Here is a 26,892-nt window from a genome sequence, read left to right as displayed (position 1 = left end):
AAACCCATTAAAAAAAACAAAAAACTCCACTGACTTCCAGACTTCCAAGTATTCTGCATCAACATGTGTAGTTGAACTGTTTTCTGTGCTTGTCGACCGGAAACCGGAAAACAGTGCAAAAGTAGATTCCTTTTTTTTTTTTTTTTTTCTCGACCCTTATTTCTCAGTTCATCGCACATTTTAAAGAAGAGTGAACAAATAACCAGGAACCCAGCTGGCCCGTCCAGCCCACCCCCACCCTTCTCGCAGTCTAACAGCTGGGCCTGTCCTCTTCCTGTTTACACTACATCAGCTTCATGATATGCACAGTCTGAGCCGTCGCCACACATGTAAAGCCCTGTTTGAGTGTCTTATCCTGCTACACTTCAGCTCATCAAAACTACGGGATGAAGGGGGGGGTTGGGGGGGGGCTGGATGTCAGATGTGAGATTATGACGGACGTCGCTCCGACTGCTTCGTGACGGCGTCTGTGCGTCTGGCTGACGGTGATAGCAGTCCCCCGACGGTGCCACCTGCCTTGCCCGCACACACTTGATTTGTCATATCAACTCCCCACCACAGCTTTGAGTGCACCCCCCCCCCCCCCGGTGGAGAGAGAGTGCGCGCCTGGGGTGCCCACACAGTGAAAAGCCACTTGGACGGAGAACATAGAGTAGAGTTTGCTAAGCTCCAACTCTGGTCTGACAGACCTGCTTTATGTCCACTGAATGGGGGGGGGGGGGGGGGGCTCCTTTCTGCTTGACAGTGCTATAATCAAGAAAGAATGTCTGTGGTCTCTTTTTGGGGGCTGCCTGTGGACTAATCATCCTGAATATCAAACCCCAGTTTTAGCCACGGGATGGAAAGGTTTGCTCGGTCCACCACTTTTGGTCTGGACCCGAAATATCTCAATCACCATTGGATCGTCATGAAATGTGGTCCCCCCCCTCGGGTGGGATGAGTTCTAATGACTCTAGTCGTCCAGTGCCATGAAACTGCGCGTCTATCCGTCTTTGTTCAGACATTTTGGATTTTGGGCCGAATTCTCGAGCGAACAAAACGGGTTTGGTAGTTAAACATATATTTGTAATTTTTTTTTTCAAAGTAAAGGTGTCAAAACTCAAGGTGTCTAGGAAAGCAAGGGGGTCAACGTGACTGTAACTAACAAAGGGAGGATACAGCTTGCATACAAAAACACAGTATTTGATAGACAGACAGATGACGGTTGATCATCGCACATCGTGTTCTGAATTCTGAATGCCCCCCCCCCATTTTTGGTTCGACTCTGCTGATGAACTGATGATGGTCTGAACAGTCAAGCAGTCATGCCCCCCCCCCCCACCGCCACCACACACACACACACACAACAGAGTTTCCATTCAGAGAAAGCTTACTGCCGCCGACCCGGTTACCCCACATTGCCGTGATGTCCGACGTCTCTCATCGGAGTTTAGTGTGTGGGTTGGACTTGGTGTGTTCTCGGAGCTGATGCAAGTCCAGGCTTTGGCTGGGAATATCCCCTGTAGCTCAAAGTGGGCCAGAGTGATTGGACCACTGAACTGAGCCATAGTTGCTGCGTGTGTGTGTGTGTGTGTGTGTTTTATTGCTGAGCAGCAGGAGTTGGCCTGGGGAAGCCCAGACTGTAGATGGTGAGCAAGCAAGCAATGATCTGAATTCTCAGCAGGACAGACGGGAGTCCTGGATGGACGAAGACTTCTAATTTAATTCTGTAAATCCACCGCGAACTGCGGTACAGTGAAAGCAATAATGCTAATGCCGCCTTGCTGAATCCATCACCGTTTTTATGTTTAGCCTCCAGAGAGATGCACTGTGAGTGAGGACCAGATTTGGACATCAGCAGGAAATGTAGCACAACATGGAAGTGAAAGTGGTGCTCTTTTATTTGAATGTGAAAGTGCTATACAAATATTTTGTCCCTAAAATCAATAATAAAAATAATAATCGTGAACTCAATATTGATCAGAATAATCATGGTTATCAGTTTGGCCGTAATCGTGCAGCCCTAGGTTTAAAGGTGGAGGGGTAAAGCTGGCGTCTATATGTTTTAACACATTGTCGCGGGACATCTGCTGCATCGTTTTGTAGTTTCAATACGTTAGAGTTGCGCTAAATATGGATAACGGCAAGGCGTACGTGGCGTTGCACTCGTTTTGTACACATGGAAATAAAGGAAACATAGAGCTTGAGAACAAAGTTAAACCTGTTATGCTTTTTCTTATTTTCTGTCATATATATCTATATATCTATATATATATATATAGATATATATTAGGGGTGGGACTGTAACGCGTTAATTACGATTAATTAATTTAAAAAAAATAACGCGTTAAAAAAATTAACGCATTTAATCGCAGTTTGCATTCCAAACAACGCGGAACGTTTGTCACTGCACGATTTCCTGGTACACCGATTACACTGGTGCACACAGCTGAGCTCGGCTAACGGCTACCAAAATGGAGGAATCTGACGAAAGCTCTTTGCTAGGACTGATGGAAGGAAAATTTCATTTCAAAAAATTATCCGATGGAAGTATTGACAAAAGTGTGGTTTTATGCAAATTGTGCAAAAAAGAGTTTGCATACCACCGAAGCACGTCAACCCTACGGTATCACCTAAATGCAAAGCATGTTGCAGCGAGCACAGAGCCAGGCACTAGCAGTCCCGGTCCGAGTACGAACAAGCGGTGTCGGCAGCCCAAACTCGATGAAATGTCTGGCTTCAGGACCAAAATGAGTAAGACAACATCGGACAGACTCACAAGTTCACTCGCAAAATGGATTGCGCTGGACTGCAGACCGCTATTAGTGGTGGAAGATAAGGGGTTAGAAAATGTGCACTGTTATAGCCTAATGTACAAAATAAGTTGTGCTCAGGGTATTTGGAGTTTAAAGGAGATTTAAGCCTGTCAAATGACCATTTATATTTCTGGTTGTTTTACCAGAAGAAGAGAGAAGTAGAGATTGCACTTTATGTTGAATTGTTTGTTGTTGTTTTTGTTTTTTACCATTTAAAGGCAAAACTGTTCTGAAAAAGTACTAAAGTACTTAAAATGGCACTTTAACTTTGGGTCAATTAAATTTTGGCCAGAGATATTTTCTTTCTCTGATTTGAATTGAAATGCAATTCAATTTATTTTTTCAGACATTAAAAGAGCTTGGGTTTACAGTATTCAAGTCTGTGTCTTTTATTTGATTCAGTGTTCTACTAAAATCCATTTAAATTAAAAAATGTTGCTTTTGGGGTCAAATATTGTTATGCGATTAATCGAGATTAATTAATTACAAAGCCTCTAATTAATTAGATTATTTTTTTTAATCGAGTCCCACCCCTAATATATATATATCTATAATGTTACAATGTCGGATATTCATACTAAACGTCGCCAAAGTCGCCAAATAATGAGGTAAAGGTATGTAAAAGTAATCCCTGTGAGCCAAAAGCTCAGGCTTCAGACTGCTCTGAATGCCTCGCTTCAGTTTTTTCAACCGCCGTGTCTATCTGATGTCAGACAGGCACAGATGTCCTTATATGGCATCTCCGCTCCAGGCACAGACCAGATGTTTATGTCAACGTTGCTTTGTAACGTTAGGTTTACAGTTTGCCTTTGGAAATTCTTCCGAAGTCTTCCGGAACTATATAAATAAATAAATAAATCACCCAGAGGCTTCACTGATATATTACAGTCAAAAGGTTGACCAATCTTTTGTGTTCTGAGTCAGATTCATGTCCTACTTGAGCTTTGATATCAAAACCAGAGGTGCATATTGAACATCTGGCACCTGCATAAATATATATATAAAAAAAAAGATGAGGTTACGCAAACCTCGACGCTGACTCAGCCTTCAGTGAGGATCTACGTAGCAGTGACTCAATGAGCTCCCAGCTAAATGCAGGACACACAGCCCTGTGTCACACACACACACACACACACACACACACACACACACACTCTCCATGTTATGAGCACACAGTTGAGGAGTCTGGTTAAGTGTGTTCTCTCCCTTTGACTCCCACTCCCCATCAGCTCACACACAGACAACACACGCATGAAGCTCCAGCTAATAAAAAAGTGCCTCCCAATTACACCCACCGGGGAGCTCCGCCAGTGAATAAAGCTGTGATGATTGTTAATCGCTAATGATGACCGTCAGCCCGAGCATCAGAACAGACCTGTGAGAGCCGACTTACTGACCCCTCTGCACAATGAGGATCGGGTCATTGTCTAGAAACGCCGGTTTGCGTCCCTCGAGCTACCACCGTATTCATGAGCCAGGCGTGCTCGGGTTTGTCTTAAGAATGTTTTAACCGGTCAAGGATAACAGTTATAGATGGATTGTGTACAAACTGTACCACCCCCTCCTTAAATCATTTATTTAAGTATCATTTTGCACCTTATTTTTGTACCTTAAATTGTACTCCTATGTTATAACTTTTGTTATTAATGCTACTGTTATTTACTTTTGTTACTTCTATTTTATTTTTGTTGGGAAAACTGCAAAATATACGATGACTATACAGTGATACGTTGTACATTAACCCCCCCTCCACCCCTTAGAGTACGGTCTAGACCTGCTCTATTTGTAAAGTGTCATGAGATGACTTTTGTTGTGATTTGGTGCTATATAAAAAAAACAGAATTGCCAAGGGGAGTTAGGAAGGAAGAGGTGTTGGGTCTTTTTTCTCTCTCGGTCTCTTGGCGCCAAACACCATCACTCACCTATTACTGCTGGTCTGGTCTAACCGCAGGTGAAAATGGTGAGCCATGACAGACCTCCTCTTGTACTTCCAGTAGCCGGAAAAAAGTTCTAAATGAGGTCATGTTAGGATAGCCTGGGCGTTTGTTGGTATAGGACAAGTGTGTGTGTGTGTGTGTGTGTGTGTGTGTGTGTGTGTGGGCGCATTGAGGCATTATTGTTTAAGCGACCTTGAGAGCCTGGATGTGGAACTCGGCGTGCTGCGGAGGCATTTCGATCAGCCGCAGCTGTATCGAAAATAGCTGCTGTCCTCTTTTTTTTTTTCGTTCTGGAGCTCTTCTGGGTTTTCTAAATGGGGCCAGCTCCAGTGCGAATCACACCAAAGACTTGGATTTATGGTGGAGAGACATCAAGCCTATGTCTTTTTTTTTTTTGCTTTTTGTGCGGCCTGTGGCTGGACACCCCCCAGCAGCTTAGGTCTGGCCCCGACGGACTGAGGAGGAAATGAACGGCGTAGCTGTGTGCAAAAGTCATTTTCATGCTTGACAACTTCCCCTCAGAATGTATCAACATCTGTCGATCTGTCCACGACCTCAAACCTTGTGGCTACATTACACATAATACACAGCTCAGGCTTTCAGTAATAGAGGAACTACGGTGAGTGAATGTGGAGAACAAGCCTGAGTCAAATAAGTACTAAGAAACCGAAACAAATCCGGGTTTCGCTCTCGGGCCTATTTTCGTTCAACTCGACTCATAGCGCTACGGTTCTAAAAGAAGCTCGCTAAAGTTGATATCAAACAAAAGGATAATCAGGCGATAACGAAGACACGTAACATGACACGTTGATGAGTAACGAGAAACTGCAGAATAGAAAAGCCAAAGATGTAAACAAAAAAAAACAAAAACACAATTTCTTTTACGGAGGTTTTGTTCTGATTATGCATAGAGCCATGCCAGGGGAAAAAAAACCCCAAAACACACATTAGTATTGCGTTATAACGTGAAAAGTTTAAAAGATATTTTCATGTTGATACGACATACGAACTTACACATTATAACAAAAAAAGAAACTTTTCTTGTTATAACAATGTACTATTTATCACGTTTTAATCCCAAATTAACCCCTGGTGATAACTTCTTGTATAACGTAATCGTGTACATGAGCCACATTCCTCAATTTATCCGTTCTCCGCACACCGTTTCCTCATTCACGTTTCACATAACAATACAAGTGAAACGTTTCACATAACGCGATAAATAGTATATTGTTATAACAAATAGTTTCTTTTTATAACATGACACGTTTGTTTGTCGTAATAACGTGAAAATCTTGTTTAAACATGAAAAAAACATCTTGTTATCTTGTTTATAACGGATTTGTTTGTTTGTTTTTCTCTGGCTTGGCTGCAATACGCTTCCGTAATATTGTCATGATACTTGTGTGACTCAAATATCAAATATTGTTTTTATTTGATTCCATACTATGAACTATGAATATGAACATGTTTTCTGCAAAATTTAATTTAGCAAAGGATGTCAAAGTTCTCAAACGGTAAATCTTTAAACCCAAGCATCCGTACAAAAACGTCCTGAAATGAAATAAAAAAAAGTTTATCTTTCTGAAAAACAAAGACGAGCGCCTCGTCACTCATAACAGTAAATGATGCACCGAACTCTCCGTGAAGTAGCTCCAGATGTTGCGTGAACGTACAGCAGACTGAGCGTGAGGATGGCGAAGCAAAGGAAGGAAAAGATCAGCCGCCCGTGCTGCGGTCAGGCTGGAGATGGCGAGTGAGGCCACCATCAGGCTTTGTAAATCCCGTTATGTCACAGATTAGCGGCCTGCCATGCGGCGCGGACGGAAAGGATGATGCAGAGAAGTCGATGTTCACCCAGTGACCGCAAGGATTACAGCCCCTGTAAAAAGCACATCCCATCGGTCTGAGTTTTAGGATTAGAGACTTGCAAACCGAGGGCGCGATTTGGAGGTGGTGCGATCACATCTGGTTTGGAAAACGAGATGGGATTACAAGGAGCGCGAGTCCTGTCCCATTGGTGCTCGGTCAGATTACCAAATGTTGGACTGACGCAGCAGCATGTCAGTGCGTCTGTAGCTGGAGACCGTTTATGATGTGTCCAGTCAGTCGTGTCAGATTGTGCAACTAATTCAAACAGTGAAGTGATATTTAGCTGCTGAAAGCCTATGTTTAACACCCCCCCCCCCAAACAGGGAAAAGGACACACAGAGCAAGCAATGGAAGCAAAGTCATACGCAAGCAAGAAACAAACAAGACAATTGTGTAAATACATGTTGAAGAAAATGGCACATTTGCCAAGTGGATTCCGACAAAACATTAACAGAAATTCAAATGCACACAAAGTGCATCATTTATTCAACAAAATGCCAGCACACACAATATATATAAACCATAAATACAATTGACATTCCCCTGGGGACCATGAATGTCAATTTTGATCGCAGAAAACCCCGTATAAGTAGTTATTTTATAAAACCTTACTTTGACGTGGAAATGGTCTCATCTCTCGGCAAACTCCAGACTAAGTGATTCTCCTGCTGGTTATGGAGGGATACCGCAGTTTGGGTTGCGAGTTGCAAATGCAAAATTTTAGAACCTGCGTAAGCAAGTTTTTTGTTTATGAATCGAGCGTGAGAACGCCGTCGGAAATTATCTCAAGACTTAAGTTCAAGTAGAGATCTAAGAGCATTTTTATAAATGACTGCTGAAACATCCTCGGCATTAACTGTTAACAGTATTAACTGTCAGATCTACCTCCAAACACTACAACATGTACAACATGTTCTATCAAATCTTCATGAATGTCATCATCATCGCTAATAGGGTAGTATCGCTCACCCTATTGTAGTGCATGTTGTGCCTCTCTTAGTATGGCCGCATCAAGCCCATTTATGATCCACAATGGTGAATAACGCATGCTTTTAAAAGAGCTGCTTATTAAATATTCAACGGTCTTCTGTGCAACTTGATCTCCATTAATTCAACGTCCTCAAAGCTCCTTCATTTGAATAGCAAATCAGCCGAATTGGAGTTGACCCCAGTGACGCCTCTTGTATCTCATTGTGTCCTGTTTTTTTTATTCTGTGTTATTATTGCCATAGTGTCAGGAATCAACCTGTCTGCTACATCCATTTCTAAAGAATTACTTGCTTCTATCAACCTTTTCGCTGACAGATGCTACTGTGGATGTTTTTTAAAGGGTAATATCAAACGCAAGTGCAGGGAAAACCATTCGATTAGATTTTGTCTCAAGGACGTGCAGGGGCATGTTGTAGACCTTGTTGATTTAGTATTGAGTTACATAACTGTCTGTGTTACCGGGGGGAGACATGACTTGAGTTATTCCTGAGAGACTCCACCTTAACCTCCTGAGCCACAATCTCAGCAACTCAAGAACTGCGACGGCCGCAATGCACATCAATCACAAACTACTCTCGTGGCAGGGTTAGAAAACTGTAATTTAGCGTTGATAGAACCTGTGATGGAAACCCTCCATGTAAGAGTGGACTTTGCTGAGGAGCATATTGCCAGAAGTGGATGTTGACATTCATACACTTCAGTCCTCTCGGTTTGGTAATAACGAGGTCTGGATCTGGATTTAACAGTGTTCACTCTTTGTCTTCAGGGGCTACTTTCACCAACATAGACAGCCTTGCAGTGTCTTAAGCCTTGTTTGTGCTCGCGTGAGCTTTGAGATTGCACGGATGGCGTTTATGCTTAACGGGCGATCCGTTGCAGTATTCTTCGAAACGCCAGGAGGGCTGGACGATTGTCATAAACCAACATGGCAACATTATTTTGCTAATCAAAAAATAGTTTTGGTTTATGTTTATATTTAAAGAAAAACCGTCAAACATGAAATGGTTCCAGTGCTTTTCTTTGTCGTACATGGCGGTAAACTGAGCGTCATTGGATGGACAAAACAAGACATTTGGAGACGTCACCTCTTTGTCAGTTCAACTGAATACACACTCAACCTGTAAAATGAACTGCAACCCTATCTCCCACGATGCCATTCCTCTGGTGGTGCAGTGGTTAGCACTGTTGCACGGGAGGTAGAGCGTCCCCCCGTCTACATGTCAAAGTGTCATTGAGCAAGACACTGAACCCTAAGTTGCTCCTGATGGAGGCCAGCACCTTGCATGGCAGCTTGGTCAGCCATCGGTGTGCCTGAATGGGTTAATGAAACCCAAGACCAGACCTGCGAACACACATTACCAGGTTTTACCACCAGGAGTTCACCCAGGCTACAGTATGCAGTAATGACTTATTGAAGTTTGGAGGGCTTCAGATGTGACCAATATGTCGTCTTTTTTTTGTCTTCACAGATCACCAGAAGTTGGAGCGAGAGGCCAGGATCTGCCGCCTGCTCAAGCATCCCAACATCGGTAACTAGTACTCTTGTTATATTTGCTGTCCTCCACATGACGTCACTAGTTTCAAACCATTCAAAGGGTTAGCCTGAAGATGGTTTCTTAGATATATAGAACATCCATTAAATATTTATGCTGTATACTGGATTCAAGTGCTTTTGACAACAGCATACTATATCTGCAAGGAAGCCGGAGTACATTTTCCTCACTTTTTTCTCTTGCACACAATGGCCATTTGATCATATCAGCCATATTTAGAAGTACATTCTGCTCACACATACCATTAACTGTACATAAATATGCACGTCGTGACAGCTTCAATGCAATGTCAATTTTAGATTTAAAATCCCCAAATCAGAAATATGACAAATTTGCCTTTAAAAGGGGCTTTGCAATCTGTACAACAACATGACACCTTCTGTGCTTAGGCCCCTCGACACATACAGGAAAAACTTTTTAACATTTAGTTCTATCAATTCCCAAGAGATGAACTCTAATCTTAACCCCAAGGCCACCCTCCAACCGACTTTAGCATTAACCCTAACCCGGCCGACGTAGAGTGGATGGAGACGTGTAAAAATGGGGCTAACGGAGCACATTTTCAATCATCTCCTGGAAGGTATTCAGAGTGTTGCACCCGTTCGTAGACGGGAAGAAAGACGAAGAAAAAGTTCAGGGGAGGAAATGACAAAAGTGAGCTCGAGGAGAGAGGTTCAAACCCTTCCTCCCTCTTCACCTGGGGCGATGTGGTGCGACTGTCGGTTTCAGAACCTTACAGAAATAGTCGGACGCAGCCCCTTATCAGTCATTGGAAGAGGTCCGACAAACAATTCTACAGGCAAGCTTTGGAACAATTCAGATGAGGAAAAACTCCGAGAGGAAAACCTTTTTTAATGGGGGAAAATGTCATTTAATTGTTGTTAAATGTTTTACAGATACTCACCCTAACCCTAGCTAGAACCAAATGCCTTTTTACTCACAGGTTTCCAAATGGGAGGTGAATCCCCACAATGTGACTGCACAAACAGATATGTCCCCACAACCTGATTTAATACAAGTGAACACTTGCTAGAGAGCGTAGAGATTCTTAACACTAAATGCAACCTCATAAGTTCTGCGTAAAGCCATATAGTTGTGGTTAGTATAGTTGGATTATCCTATACCCTGGCTTATGTAATGAGTATCTCTACAAATAGAGCACATCTGCACACATGGCTCCCCCCCCAACACACCTCCCTCTCCCTTCCCTCCTTGCTTCAGGGGCCACAAAGGCCAACAAACTGTAATTACCACCTCTAATAACGACTTCGCCACACGGTGAAAACTGGCATTTACTCGTTGTTTTCTTGTCTTTGAGTGAAAATGAGGGATGGGGGGGTGGTGTGAGTGACAAATCGAATAGGGATGGTTATTTGGTTTGTTGGCCTATTGTCCTGGCGCTAGAAATTGACAAATCACAGAGGAGGGTTTAGTCGAGAGAGGGTTATTTTAGAGGTCTGGGTTGCCATGTCTTATTGCCAGAACCAAACCGAGGCTTTGCTTCAGTGCAACATGGTCTTTTTGTTGTTGACAGCGGCAGCTTTAATAGGTGGGTGGTTAACAGCCCCCGTCAGAGAGCTCTTTAGATAGATATTAGTAGATAAGGAGAGGACCTTTTTTTGGACTTTGAGGCTGATGATAGTTATAAAGGTCTGCTGATGATATATTGTCCGATGCCCAATAACATAACTTGAATGCGTTGCGATGAAGGTATCTTAATTGTCTGAGATTACAGTAATATTAGATATATGTTGCGGACATTTTGAACAGTAAATGTATTTTGCTTGAAAACGCTGTCTCTGGCCGACTTTTCAATGTTTCCAGCTGACTTGTTTTAAAACGGGAAGCCTGTAAAAGAGGCCTAAAATATTATACCTGCTTTTCTTGCTCCGCAGTGTAGGGTCACGCTAGATTTACCGCTGTAGGTGACAAGCTAATTAGCCGGACGTGCTCATGTTCGCAGCATCTGCCGAAATAAAACCGTAGTTTTCCTTTACCGCGTGACGTAATAGTAATACAACGATAATACGAAGACCCTCACATGAATAACGTTTAGTTCTTCATACAACACACAGTAACACTGATTCTCATTACTCACATGCTCACACATGTGCACGCACCCTCCCCCTTCCCTTTTGAGACCGATCTGTCCCCGTCAGATAGTGGTTGGCTGGCAGCAGGTAGTGCTGGTCTCATTACTATTCCATTCACGCAGCATCCGGCTCTGGGAAAGCCCTCGTTCCCTTAAGATCGTGGTGGTGATAGATCTCGTAGATGTCAATCAGGAGACGAGCTAACGGAAGACGGAAGATGTCTTTAATCTTTTCCTCCATCAGTTCATACTCGGGCCTGTTTGTCTCTAACCCTACATCTCATTCATACAGTTACACACGTTCAGAGTACAGTCAGCCTCTCTCTCACAGATATTTAAACTCGCAGATGATGTACTCCCTTCTGACCTGATAAGAAGCTACACGCAAATCAGTCATCGTGTGCTATTAAAATGGAACCGAATCCGGCGGTTGTGGCGATTGACGCAGGGTTGGGTATCGATTCAATTTTATCGATTCCAATTCGGCTTATCGAATCCGGTTCTTATTGGTTCCGATTCCAATATTTTTTCAGCTCTTTCTGAGATGCTATGACGCAGAAAAATATCAAAGAAGGCTTCATAATCGATGGATATTGCTGTGGATAACCAGATATCAATAGCAACCATAGCAAAGGGATGTAACCTCCTCATCACAAATCAACCACTTTCTCCTTACTCATCGTCCCCTTCATGGCTAAAGTGAAAGGACTTTCTGTACTAGAGGGTGGTCCCTCTGTAAGAACCAGAGGTGGAGGGGTTGCCCTCTGAACTCATCATTCGTTTACCTTTTATATTGAAAGGCAAATGTCGTCAAATGTTGCTAATGTTAACATTAGCTGTATTCTGAGGCGACCGCAACACATCAACACGGTGCGTTCCTTCAGATTCACCCCATGTAAATGCTTTGGAGGCACTTCCTCCCGTGCACAAAATGTCCTTTACTGCAGGTGTCGTTATCTTTTTTTTTTAGTGACGATAAGACAAGCCTTTGCTAGCGTTCGCTGCGGTCAGCCATGCTCCAGAATGTAAACGGAAGCGTCTCTTCTCGCATGCTGCGCTGACGTACTGCACAACAAATCGTGTGACGTTAGGTCCGCGCAGCAGGTCCTGGTGGATTGAAATATGCAAAAGTTAGGAACACAATAAGCAGCATCAAATTGCAAGCGTCTTATCTCATCCACGGGTTCTTGAAAATTTGGAATCGGTTCCAACTTGGAACCGGTTCTTGGTACTCAACCCTAGAGTGGTGACACTACGTGGCCCATTTGTATGGTGTTATGTTTTGAACTTTAACCCCCATTCCAGAAGGTGGTGGTAATGCACTTAAAAGCAGCCTCTAAACAACAAAGGAGAAGAAGAAGAAGAACTTTAACCCCCTGATCAGGGCCGCTAGTATGCCAGCTTGTACAAGTTCTCGTCTGTCCTCACCAACAGATTAAAAGCACACATTTACTTTCCGATAAATAACCAGGATACGAGGCCTATCATCGTCTTCATTATTGTCACGATTAATCGTTTGGCCTGTAAAATGTCAAGAAAAAGGAAATTCCCAGAGCCCAAAGTGACGCCTTCAAATTGCCTCTTTTGTCCAACCAACGGTCCAAAACCCAAAGACTCTTCTTTCATTCTCAAACGACAAAGACAGGCAGCAAATCCTGACATTTAAGAAGCTGGAACCAGCAAGCGTTTTACGTTCTTGCTTGACAAAATGACTGAAACAACTTTATCGATTATCAAAATAGCCGTAAATTGAATTAATTGAGTAATCGCCGTGGCTCTGCTATCCATCGAAGCTGCCTCTGTCGGACTGAAATGAGCCTGTTCCTGAAGCGGCCCAGAGACTGGAACAGGCAGTCTTGCTGCCGCAGACCCCCCTCTTTAACCCCTGAGCTAATGCCACAGCAGGTGCTCCCTCCTGCAGTCCTTGTCAGAGGCATCACATTAGTCTCAGTTTCGCCCTCCGTTGTCACTTCACACCGTGTCATTTCATGTCCATTAGGCGGTGTGGATAATTGGCTCGGTGAAACCTCACCGCCTGGCAGAGGTCCTTCGCCCTGTGCTTCCTCCATCCTCCTCTTGTTCAACAAAGGGAATGCTCACACAGTGCTCACTGGATGTGGAGCTTATAAGACACAAAAAAAAAACACAGATTGTAGTCAATGCTAAACACACGGTACTGTGTTGAATTGAAGGCGTTGAAACCCTCATACAGAACTATGAAGTTATTTGCATTAGATTTATTCTCACGGAAGTCGCAATAGGAGACACTGGGCTGGTTTGACATGTTAACTGTGCAAAGTAACAAATACCGTACGAAAGATAAACTTGATGTTGGTGGTAATAAATTTCAAGACGGGCAACAGACGTTCATCAGAAACAACTATTTAGCGTTGCTGACATCTTTAGAACCTAATTGACACGAAAAGCTAGTTATTCCTATCTCCAGTTTCTGAAATTGTAATTAATCGCACTCTTTTCTTTACATACCTATACAGCCTCATCGTTTCTGTTGGGGCCTGTCACAAGACCTGGGTCTAGCCTAAGCAAATCAGCTAAGCAGAAATGATTGCATTAAAAAAAAAAGAAAAAAAAAAAGTGCTTTCTCATGGCGGGAACTTGTCGGGTCTCTGTCAGGGGCCGACCCATCGTTGACCGATCATTAACCGACAAGATTTAAATGTACTCTTTAGACTGGACAAGTGTCTGAGACGCATTACAAATGTCTTCCTTCCATAAGAAAGGGTTTATTTTTACATGTGCGATAGCAGCGCGAACAACAACCCAACAGGAGGATTCACACATCGTAGGCTAACGCACATTGAATCCTCCAGCGCCTCCAGACCCCATGTATAGAACATTTCGGGGTCCTGACAGCCCGGATCTCCCGTGTAGGGACACATATTTTATAACTTATTAATAAATAGCCCAGCAAACAGTAAGCCAGACTTTTGTAACAGGCTAATTAATGATCAAAAGCAGCCGACAGGTTCACAAAATGGAAACTTGTAGTCGCATTTGTCAGACCTCAAATAGATCCTGAAATAAAATAAACAGCCCAGGCCTACCTCAGTCCTGAATCTACTGGTTTTCATTCAGATATAGCGACGTGTCAACATGCTATGGGGTTAGTCTTGTGAGCAGACCCCGCGGCGGAGAATAAATACCCGCTCAGATGGTACCGGGGAACGCGGAGATAGCGCCTCGCTAGAGTGGCCAGCCTCGGGAAGAACGTCAGAAGGATCCGGGGGGGTCAGTTAAACGGTTATTGTCGGTTGAACAGTTAATTATCAACATCCCTAGTCTGTGTAAATAACATTATAAAGAGTATGGTCTAGACCTGCTCTGTGTAAAGTGTCATGAGGTGATTTTTGTTGTGATTTGGCGCGACGTAAATAAAATTGAATGGAAATGTTAACATTTATTTACTTTCTTTCAGATTAATACATTTCAATGTATAGAAGTCGCTAGAGAAGCTACAAACGTGTGACCATTTGAAACTGTGTAGCTGAATATAGGCTCACATTATTATTTCAGGGGCACGTATGACTTGTCCACTCATGGACTAACCACCCATACGGTGTGTCTGTGTCCACAGCTGGATCTGCGGCCTCTTTTAGAGAGAATGGAAGTGAACGTTGTAAATCATTTACTCGTGTATGAATCAGCCCTGAACACGTGGCTAGATGCAGGCAGTACCGTTTGAACGGCATCCTTTACCAATCATTATATGTGGACCGCTGACTTACTGTACCAACATGTAGGAGCTTATCATGCCAAAACCAGTGAATACCTGTAATGTAAGTACATTCAAGTGGGCAATCCAGAAGTCGAAACGCGGCTTCTTGGCGACTTCAGTCTGAAAATTCTGACATTTTGTATAAATAGAAAATTGGCGTAATCAACAGTGTACCCATCCACCCAGCACGTCATCATCTCCGTCTATGCCGTGGGGGTTGCCAGACGGCGCCGTTTTGGTACAGATCTCTCGTGCACAGGCACAATAGTACCAAACCCGGCAACCCCACGGTGACAAGATTCTGAGATCCTGCACACCGTCGCTGCTCCCGGCTGTTCTTTGCGAGGAAGTAGTTCCGAGAAGGCACATACATCCATTTCTGTTTTGTGTACCGGTTAAACAAACCTGATGTAACGTGCTAATCGGTGAGCCTTTCGAGGCGTTGGTGGGCGTATAGAGCCAGGCCTAGCTGTTTTTTCCCCTGCGTCCACTCTTTACGCTAAGCTAGGCTAACCACATCCTGAAACCAGCCAAGCCGATAACCATATTTTTCCCAAATGTTGAATTACACCTTTTCATCTACAGATGATTCACTGTAGTTTGCTTTGCATCAAAAATGGACGCCAGTGTCAAAAAGTGTCAAAATCCACCAGTGATGTCTAACTCTGAACGGCACTTACACACTGAAAGAAGACCACACGGCTCCCTCAATGTGTGTTTTATACGTATTCATAATTCACACAGTTAACCTACTGCTGCAGGTTGCCTGGTGCATGGAGTATAGTACTTTACATAACTGAATAACTCTTTTTTTCCCTCCCTCACAGTGCGGCTCCATGACAGCATATCAGAGGAAGGATTCCACTATCTGGTCTTTGACTTGTAAGTTTTTTTTTTTTTTTTGTATATACATATATATCGCACTTACGCACCTTTTTAAACGCTCTCATCATGCTCAGGAGTGCGAGGTTGAAACCTGACAATCTGCCAATCAGATGTCCCGCTGCTGAGGCACCGTGGGAAGATTAGACGTGTCCGCCTCCTGTGTCCTCCTCCCCTCTTTGCGCCATCTGTCTCGGCAGCGCCCGTGTGCTCAGTCCTCACACGCCCTCAACATGTTGACGCGCCGCGGCTGCAATCAGACTGCATCAAACGCACACACACAAAATACAAATGAGCTGGATTGCATCACGCAGGATCATATACACACTTTTCATTGTTTAATCGTATCGTATTATCTGTGGTTTTCCTACTGTGACATGTCAAAATGTCTGCAGGGAGAAAGCCTTTAAAAAAAAAAAAAAAAAAAAAAAACTTTATATAACAAATAAAAAGACATTGTAGTCCTTCTGCAAGGAAGGGTGATCATTTCACAGTCTGATTTCTCATACTCGGCGAAATTAAATCTGATGGAATTCTGAGTTCAGCGAGACCCCACTTAGGACATTTCAAGCTTGTTAGTCGACGTGAGTTCGTGTGTTCTTATGAAGCATAAAAATGATGCGCCGTCTGCCTCATTTCCCCGCAGCATAAGGCGTTACGCCGGATATAAGTTACATGTGAAACAAACTGTTGGCATGTTGGTATGACCATTTCTTATGTTTTCCCATAAAGCAGCTGTAAATGTGCCTCTTCCTCTGGATTCAGTTGTCATCCTCTATTACAGTGGTTGCCCACCTGGGGGTCCCGACCCCCATCAAAGCTCCATGAGGGGTCGTTAAGCCCTCTTGATTTTAAGGACATAATAGGATGTGTGTGTGTGTGTATGTGTGTGTATATATATATATATATATATATGTATGTATGTGTGGGTGTATAGAGCTAGGCTAGCTGTTTTCCCCTGCTTCCACTCCTTATGCTAAGCTAGGCTAACAACATCCTGCAAACCAGCTCTGTACCAAAACACACAGACTTGAAATTGAAAATGTAATATACATGTATTTAATTCATTTCTGTGAAAAAGACAACTAAATTTAAGGGTTATTTTACAAGTGTATATATGTATTTATTTATTTATTATTAAGGCAGGCAGCTTGGACTATTAAAAACGTATGTATAATAGGAAAATTAAAAGAAAATCATCATACGGATACAGATAGAATGGTGTTCCTAAAAATATAAGGAAAAATACATTCTGATACTATCCACAGAAATTCTATCTGTTCAGAATTTTATACAAATTGCTTGTTTTACACAAACTTGACAAAATTGTACAGTTAATTGTTCTGTGCTGCTATATTGTTTTTTTCAATGCAATGAATAGAATGAAATATACATAAAGGTATTTCAAAAGAAGTTAGGTTAGTTAGGCTACTTTCACCCCTTTTTTGTAATTGCATGTGGGTGGGGGTCGTCAGTGGATATTCACTGGTAAAACAGGGGTCCCTTAAGAAAAAGGCTGGGAACCACTGCTCTATTACATCCGTATTTTCCCAATATGTTAATAAAGCAATCACTATGGTTTCGTCATTGTAACCCTAATATCCTGGACTTCTCCTTTATCTCATTTAATCTCCCTTCCTTCAAATACCCCCCCCCCCCTCTCTTCTGTGTCTTGTTATAGCTGTTGTTTGCAGTCTTATCTGGCAGCCAGAGAGGAAACTGCTCGCATGTATTTCAAATGCTGCGTTCAGTTTGACTGAGGGCAATGAAAGAAGGAAGAGATGAACACACAGATAAAAAAGTATCGCTCCTTTTTTCCTGAATAGAAATGACGTTGACGAGACATAACAGCACTGCAGCTGAAATGTGATATTATTAGGTTTAAAGCCTTGATTTGAACCTTCTATTTGTTGAGCAAAGTGAGAGCTTTGTAACAGATTGGGAAAACATGCTGAATCAGAGGAAATCCTACACTTCATATTTGGGTCACTTCCTAGCTGCTGAATGACGGCCAACAATAACACTGGGGCTCTGCCAGGCCCTTGTTCAACTGAATTTGTCCCAGTACCGAAGTCATTAAAAGTTGCATGAAACTTTACTATGGAAACCCCCAAAGACTCGAAAGTGGTAATGTTTTCCACAGGTCATGGAAAAGGTTTTGCCTTAAAATATCCTTCAAGTCATCCTCCTGTGCTTGGAGCAAATTGACCCACTGGCCCACTTTTTTTTTTTTTTTTTTTTAAATTGACGGAACACATGAAGTTTACTGCACATGGTCAGCGCCACTCAGCCTGCGAACAGTTGTCTCATGTGGCTCTGGCGGAGCTTTGTCAAGTCTGAGCACATAAACCCTGATGATGCCTTGAGGGTTATTTTGGGTTGGGAGGCTCTGGATTTCGAACAGAAAGCCTGCGTTACAGACTCGCGACATTGAACATTTACGATGTGACAAAGAAACGCTACAGAGTTGCATTATGGGAAGTGTGGGATCCAGTATTTTTGATGCTTGACTAGGGGTGTAACGATTCGCCGATACGAATCACAATCCGGCTTTAACGTTAGAGATACGCGGACCCCCTGGATCGATCTAAAACGTACCATGAACCGGCCGACGGCCCGATTCTAAGGTTACAAATCGGTTGACTGAAGCTTTGATGCTAATTCTGCACAGCGTCTCCACTCTCGTAAAGAGGTCAAAGGTCAACGCGACACTCTCACATATCTCAACACTCACCTGGTGAGACGGCATGGTGAAACCTATGCGGGTGTTTCGGTTTAACGAGGGACCCCGTTACCTGGCGAGTCTCAGCCGAATGCACCTGTTGTTGCCATGGTTACGGCAGCTGTTGTAAACAGCAAGATAATACGTAGCTGTCCTCGTAGATGCCTTTTTGTTTAGTTTTTCATCAAAACGCACCTACTCGATTAGTCTTTGGAGTCTCTTTTGATGAAACGTGTCACATGGGCGACTAACACGCCGCATTTTGAACGTTTGCTTGTTGTTACAGAATTAGCTGACGGTCTGTTTGAGCCACAGAAATACTTGGGATTCCCTGGTCTTTTAGACTTGGCTCATTTTAATTTAACGCCTACATCAAACAAATGTCAAAAACTGTATCGGATTGCATCAAATCGCACCGAATCGTTCTGTATTAAAATGCATTTAGTTCAGTCATGACAGCATTCAGTCATTTTTCAAGCAAAAATGTAAAAAAAAATAATAATGTTGCTGGTTCCAGCTTCTTAAATGTGAGGATTTGCTGCTTTTCCTGGTCCTTTTGGGTTTTGGACCGCTGGTGGGACAAAAGAAGCAATTTTGAATGCGCCACTTTGGGCTCAGGGAATCAAAGGCCGGATCACGTCATAACGCAAAGTGTGCCTTCATTCTATTATACATGTTCCGGTCGGCGTTGCTCGCTAGGAAAAGCACTCCGGCTTTTAGCCATAACATGGAAAGACATGGAAACTTCTTCCAGCTGAATTAACAATGTCCATATACCGCGTGGCCGTATCTGCTGAGATGTATTATTGCAGTGACTCCTGCCGTTTAGACGCACAAAGCGCATCATTCTTTTGACCCAGATGAGATTTGTTCCTGTGCAACATTGTCAAGCCCTCCCCACATGCAGAAATGAACATCTGTGATTTTTACAGTTGACATCTTCTTCTTCTTCTTCTTCTCCTCCTGACACACATTGTATTTTTCCCTCGTTCTCATCCTGTTTTTGTCCTCACCGCAGAGTTACTGGTGGCGAGTTGTTTGAGGACATTGTTGCCAGGGAGTACTACAGCGAAGCCGATGCCAGGTCGGTGTAACGCTCTGTTGTATTGATATGTTATTGAATAAATGTGATGCAGGAAGGCATGTCCGAGCAGATACGCACTCTGGTTGACAGTTAACAAAATGATAGCTGTGCAAATCATGAAATTGCCTATTGGCGTGTATGTGAATTTGAATATATGCAACATACACACACACACACCAATACAACCCCCTCGTCATCATGCATCAGATACGGCAGTGCTTCTTTGATATGCCTTTTATGCCTCGTGCTCTCTTTACGTTTCTTCTTGTTCCACCTTTTGTCCTTTGATAATGGATCTACTTTTCCCCAATTTCACCTTCTGGCCCGTCTGTTAAAATCCACTCAAAAAAGAACCCCGTCCGATGTTTTTCTACAAGTCTGTTTTCGTAAAGGCTTTACCCCAGAGCGTCTCTGTTAAAGGTTCATTTAAGACTGACGTTTTGAATCATTTTTCGAAGATTTCCAAGTTCCGGGATCTGTCATCTAGGGTTGCGACTGTTCCGATGTCAGCTTTGTGAGACACTTGTTCATTCAAACACGGCTTTAGACGTTAAGGATCCGGGTTCTGTTTTGTGGTGGATTTTATGGATTTTGTAAATATGTTTTTGAAGGCGACATCTGAAAGAGCTTTTACAGGTGAAAAGAACTATCGTGTGTGCTTCTGTAATTTTTTCTCTAATTGTTGAATAGCTGAAAGGAACAGTTCAACAGTGTGCTTTCTTTCCAAGATTGACGATGTGAAGATCGATCTCATGTCTGTGCGTTGAAGGTCCCGTATTGTATATAGTGAGATCTCCATGTCTTGTTTGATTATAAAGCAGGTCTGGGTGCTGTGTAAATGCTGTGAAAGTATTAAAACGCTCAGTCCACGGAGAAATGAAACACAGCCTGTATTCAGACGCTGCGCCTTTTTAAACGAGCAGGCAGGACTTCCGTAAGGTTGTGATATCACCACACTCTCTAAAACGTCTTGTTTCAAACAGAGGGGGAACTGAGGGGCTGCATAAAGGGCCAGTAGAAGATAAACAAGGACTTTTTTGAACTGCGAATCATGCAAAGCTACTCTAGTGGAGCCCCAAAATAAAAATAGAAAGCTGAAATTAGCATAATATGGGACCTTTTTTAAGTACTGACATGGTTAGCCTAGCTTAGCATAAAGACTGAAAGCAGGGGAAAAAGGCTAGCCTGGCTCTATACACCCACCAACACCTCTAAAGCTCATAGGTTAGCACGTTTATATCTGGTTTGTTTAACCGGCACACAAACAGAAATGCATGTGGTTCTCTGGAGAGTTATGTGTTGGGACTATTTCCTGGCGAACAACAGCTGGGAGCGGAGACTATGTGCCGAATCTCAGAGTCTTGTCGCTGTGAGGTCGCCAGGTTTGGTACGACTGTGCCTGCACAGAGACCTGTATATGGCAACCTGCTGTTGTTCGTTAAGAAATTTTTTCAGCGCCTAAAACGCCCCTAAAATCACAAATTGACATTTCTGTCTATGTTCAAATTTAACAGATACATTGTGTTAATAAGGCAACTTTAGAGGTGTTGGCACATAGCCAGGCATGCCGTTTCCCCCTTGCCTCCAGTATTTATGCTAAGCTAGGCTAACTGCATCCTGACTCCAGCTCTGTACTCCACACACAGACATGAGATTGATATCGATCTTCTCGTCTAATTCCTGGAAAAGAAAGAAAATTATTGTATTTCCCAGAATGTTGAACTTTTCCTTTTTTAAATGTTTCCTTTCGTCAGTGTTATTTCATGTGTTTGTGGGTTCTGTCTACCTGTTCTTGTTCCTTTTTCGTTTCCTGACGTTTTATCTGTTCTCCCTCTCCTTTTTTTTTTTTTGTGCTTCTGGCCTGGTCTCTCTCTCTCCTCCACAGTCACTGCATTCAGCAGATTCTAGAAAGTGTAAATCATTGCCACGTAAATGGCATAGTGCACAGGGACCTAAAGGTTAGTAAAGTTGACGACAGTAATGGCAAAAAAAAGACACAGGCCACGCCCGCCTGCGGCACCTTGCCTCGCTCCTCCACTGCCTGACCAATCGACCAATTAACCTCCCACTGAGTGCCGCCTCCTTCAAAACACCCCCACCCCCCCTCCCTCCTCCACCAGTCACCCTCACAACACACCGCCACCTGTCAGGAGTGTTTTACAATCCACTTGCTGCAGGGCATGGTGGGCAGGTTGGCTGGAGAGGAGGCGGTAGGTCATGTAGTATCGGCACCCTGTACGCACAGGGGCACAAAGTGCATGTAGCATCTGTCCAGAACCATGCTCTGACACAGCCACTGAGAGGGCTGACGCCTGAGAGAGGAGGAGGAGGAGGAATGTTTTATGGCCCCAGACACCATCTGTATAAATGTATGACACTAAAGTTGTCCTCGTGCCACAGTTTTGGGCGTGAGACCCGCACAAACTTCATAAACATCATAAAAACACTGATTTGTACTCGGATAATGGCAAATAATTCCAACCTCGAGCGCCTCTACTGCCAGTAAGCACCATTACAATCGACAATCATGTGCAGCGAGTATCAGAATGAATAAACTCGCAAACTCCCCAACACTGTTGGCTTGCTACTGAGTACCAGTAACAGATTCAAAACCACTTCCTCCTCCTTCCTTCAGCTTCTACCCCCCCCCCCCCTCTCTCTCGGGGTCCAGCCTCCAGTTGGCCAGGAGCTAACACCACTTCTGTTTTGAGACTCGGGAGAGAATTGGCCAGAATTGCAGCTGGGTCTGTCGCAGTAAACATCAGTAGGTGACCGTGGCAACAAAAAATAAAAAAAATAAAAAAACATTTTGAACATTGATTAAATACTCCATTTGGCCAAAGTAACCCTCATCGTGCCACCTTGGTCAGATTTTGCTGTACAGTCTCCCCGCTAACATGGCCAGCGGGTCTCCCCAGGTGTCAAAGCGAGCTCACAGCCACAGACAGTGAGTGGTAGCTTGTCACTAACCCATGGCCCCCTGGTGTTTGCATGCAGTCATTGCATTCAGCAGATCCTAGAGGCCGTGCTCCACTGCCACCAGATGGGCGTGGTCCACCGCGACCTCAAGGTAAGTAGACTCACCATGAAGACCAAAGAAGTACAGATTCTGTGGCTTCACACTCAAACATGTCTTACCTGTCCTCTGGATCTGTTTCTCCTTTTTTTTCTTCCCTTTTTGACTCTTCTTTTCCTATTTCCCCTCCACCCCCAACAATGGCAATAGAAAAGTGTGAAATGGGCCTGAAAATAAGACTGGCAGTCCTCCAGTTACTCTGCAGCTAACTTATAAACGGATATCTGCATGCCAATGCAGAATCTGTCGGCAAGGGGCAAGATTTTGGCATCGGTAGAGTTCTGGTTTTTGTTTGTAGTCCGTTTTTGTAGTATAAATTGTGTTGACCAATCACGTTTGAGCAGGCTTGGGTTGCATGCAGGTAAACAGTCCGTGTGGAGAGCAGCAGAGGCGGAACGGCATTGGCCGAAATGCAATCTCGGAAAACCCATCGGCCATCATCTGACGGGGATTCAGCTTTTTGTCGGTCTCGGAACCCTAGACGTTAGCTTTTTATTCGCTTTTTTTAAAAACATTATCTGCATTCAAATCGTCAAATCGTTGTCAGATGATAGCCGATGGGTTCTGAGTTTGTTAATCGGACTGTAAACAATGGTTGGCGCACAGAAGAGGAGGTCTTGGCCCAGATGTGCATTATCCGGATATCTGCTGGCGACACCTGAAGCCCTGAAACACCGGTCCCCAGATGTTAAATCGCCGTCACACGGCAGTGCATTGTTAAAAAGGCACAGGAGTCTGGAGAACATCTATTGTAGGGCTGTTTGTTGGCTGGGATGTTTGGTTTTGAACTGGTTTGCAAGGAATTCCCCTGACTTATTGTTGTATTTGAAGTTGCCCAACTAAATTAACTTTTTTTTTTTAACTGTTCAGGTCATTTAATTTACTTTTATTGCATTCATTTTTCATTTATTTCTAATGCGGGATTGCTGGAATAGGGGTTAAAGTTCTTACATATTTTGGTACAGGTTGTTATATTGCCGGATTTATTTTTCTACAGTAAATAAGACGTTTGGTTGAGAGTTATGTACCTCCATGACAGATGCCCACCTTCTAGCAACAAAGGAGTCAGTTTTGATAGAGAATAGAGATGCACCGTTTGCTGTTCAAGTTCTAGATAAAGGGTCATGGTCACTTGCTGAGATGGACTACGGGAGTGCACAGAAGCGAGGACATATGTCTCTTCATGGTGAGTTTGGACATTAATAAGCATTATGCCCACAGTGGTCGTGTTTCCACCTCTAATGCTGCTTTTTTCCCCCTCCTTCCTCACTGTGGTTTGCTCCCAGAGCTCTGATTTGCCAATCAAATGAAGCAGGTGTGTCTGAGGTTTGGTTTATACTTAGCAATAATAAGCTCAGATTTTTGCATTCGCCGACTGCCCTCTCCCCGCTCTGATTGGCTGTTGCCAGGCAGCCGCTGCGGCTCACCGCCGAAACACAAAAGACCAAACAAATGCAACCAAAAACAAATAGGCAAGCTGCAGAGCGGAGGCACTCTGGAAAGCACTGTGTGTGTGTGTATTCATGTGATTTCATTTCTCAAGATAATGATTTTGGGTAGTACGGGGAGTCCAAAACACACACACACACACAGACGCCCAGCAATACGTAGCTGCCTTTATAAAGTTCTTGTAAAGCTTAGTTTAGTTTATGTGAAGAGTCTAGACACATGGATTGACTGCATGCTGCCTTCAAGGGTCATAACTTTTTGTGGAGCAGTAATGGTGCACACAGGCCTACTTTTGAACTGCTACAACAATTTCTGCTTTTCCTATAGCACCACCATGAAGCCGTAGCTACAGCCGTAGCAGTCCTCCAGACCGAAGCAGAAGCCCCAGCCCGGTTTAGCAGGGCCAGTAATTCCATCTACTTTATGGCTCGCTGTATTAGACAGAATCCAATTACAGCGATTACACACCAGCAGCAAGGAAGGAACATGATCCTGATCAGTCTGATATGAACTGCCCAATGTACACACATGCAGAAACCCAGGCATGTATGCCCTGCAAACATTTTCAAGGAGAATAACACAGTGCAATATACTGATATGACCGCCTCAGTGACGCGGATCGTCGGCGAGCTTGCCCACATCCTCCACATTCACCGTCAGTGAAATGCTTTCTGGGTGTTTGCAGGCTGCTGTAACCCTATCTGCAGGCCTGAGATCCACACTAGGTAGTAATTTAAAGGCTGTCAGAATGTGATGTGGAAAAAGCAAAGACGCATAAACAGGCGTTAAAGCACACTGAGCACCCTTAATCCATATGGCACCATCTGTGTGATCATGCAGCAGATTATGAGGCACTTCAAATCTGCATCCAATCTTCTAGTGATGCAGAGTAACAGTCTTTCAGTCTGGATAATGTAAAGGACAACTCTAGTACAGCTAGACCCCTGTTCTGTTAGCAAATATTATGACTTTTTTTGTGGGCGGAGCTTAGGTGGAGGCAGAGTAATTCCGAGAACACGCTAGCTAACGCCAGCTAGCAAGTTTTTGCTGGCTTGTTTTTTAACAATGGTTGAAGAAAATATGAGTTTTTCTGAATATGCACGGTCACTCATTCGGTTAAAGTGAACATGAACCAATGGGTGGATGGACGTTCTGACAGGGTTACTGTCTTCAATTTGGAGCCATGACTCCTTCGATTCTGACACCCAACAACACCGCAAGATGACATTTTCGGGAGATTACGTAGCCGGCTACTCTGAGGTGATTCGTGTTTTAACGCCGTGACGTAATCATGTACGCAAAGGGTCTGAAAACGTCATATAAAATGATAGTGTTGCAGAGTGGGAGGGGCAGCAGTTAACAAAGAAACACAGGGCTCTTCCGGAATAACGTAACGATCATACAGGTTTATGTTGCGTCCATTAGTTTTAATGACGTCAATGTCAGTTTGTCTTTAGCTCTTGCTGTCGGTGCTGCTGGCCATTTTATTTCTTTATTTCAAAGCATTTGGCTTGCCGATTTCGTGTTTCTCGCCAAAATGCACCTTGGGAGTCGTAGTTAACTTGTCCTCTGAAGTCTTTTTGTACACAGGCTTGTACCTCTTTTGACTTGTATAACTGAACCAGAGTGATTCAGGTTGTTTGTCTGTTGTGCTGATGATTCCACCCGACAGTTTTGTGCCAACCCAAGTCGTACAAGTGCTGGGTCGCTGGGTTCGCGCGGTACGGCCGGTCACTGCTGAACCAGGAAGCCGGACTGTGAATTGTTAGTGATGGTAGTCATTTTACGGCGTGCCCCTTCATTTTCTCTTCCAAACGCACCTCACTAACCTGAGGGTTCGTTTAAAAGTCGTCTGACCATCTGACCTCCTTGACTTTCCATCTCTCCACAATGCATTTGGGGAGTAAAATGTTAACTAGCAAAAATGCAATTAGTATATTATTATTATTATTGCCAAAATGAGACTCAAGTTGAGGGTTAGGGGTTTGTGATTCTTAAGGGGGCTACCCCCTGCCATAGTTAGGTTTGTAGGATCGGAGATTAGGGTGTAATGATCAAACTCGATTCTTTATTTTCCTTCCCTTCGTCCAACCCTCTCAGGCCATATGATATATTTTTCCAGGGGCGAGAAGGTTGCAGTGGGCGGGGGTAAACGGATGGCGGGGAGAGTTTGCAATGACTGCATGATGCTGTTGAATGCATTTACCTCCCTCCTTCCTCTCTCCTCTTTTTTTTTTCCCCCTTTTGCCTTCTTTCCTTCCCTCCTTCCTTCCCTCCTCCTCCTCACACCTTTGCAACTTTGCACAACTCAGAATTCACACACGCTCCGCTAACTGCTCAACAACCTTGAACGTGAACATTGACTGATGGAAATGGACCTCCCAGTGTTATTAAAACTTATGTTGTAGGCAGCGTACGAAGAGCCGTACAAGCCGGGATTGGGGTCACCGTTCTTGGACAACTGGGTATAAGTATAGCAAAATTAAAACGGCAACCTCCCCTCTTTTGTCGTTGTTACGCTACAACTCATTCGGCACCGTGAAGGGGGAGCGGCTTTTGAAAATGTCCCAGCCGGGGCCCTTCACGGCCAATTGGACCGCAGCCCACCAGCAACATCCAGTCCGTGCTGCTGGGCTGAGGTCAGCCGTGGCCTTCTGACTTGAACCCCGAATGTAATCAACATGAGTCAGTCGTGAGTCAGACT

General features: G+C 43.7%; 1 protein-coding gene across 18 annotated transcripts in view; it reads left to right on the top strand.

The window, feature by feature from the left end:
• Positions 1-26,892, top strand: part of LOC139305706 (calcium/calmodulin-dependent protein kinase type II delta chain) — a 79,727-nt gene that overhangs the window by 29,708 nt on the left and 23,127 nt on the right. For 9 of the 18 annotated variants that reach the window (XM_070929646.1, XM_070929644.1, XM_070929639.1 and 6 more), the window contains exons 3-6: positions 9,064-9,123; positions 15,803-15,857; positions 19,598-19,663; positions 22,661-22,733. In XM_070929646.1, the coding sequence (XP_070785747.1) occupies positions 9,064-9,123; positions 15,803-15,857; positions 19,598-19,663; positions 22,661-22,733 (254 nt within the window). Of the gene's footprint in view, positions 1-9,063; positions 9,124-15,802; positions 15,858-19,597; positions 19,664-21,548; positions 21,622-22,660; positions 22,734-26,892 lie in introns of all 18 variants that reach the window. The other 9 variants (XM_070929643.1, XM_070929638.1, XM_070929632.1 and 6 more) reach the window with 1 other exon arrangement.

This window comes from Enoplosus armatus, chromosome 23 (assembly GCF_043641665.1).
Source record: "Enoplosus armatus isolate fEnoArm2 chromosome 23, fEnoArm2.hap1, whole genome shotgun sequence".
Taxonomy (NCBI): Eukaryota; Metazoa; Chordata; class Actinopteri; order Centrarchiformes; family Enoplosidae; genus Enoplosus; species Enoplosus armatus.
This window is presented reverse-complemented; position numbering and strand designations above follow the sequence as displayed.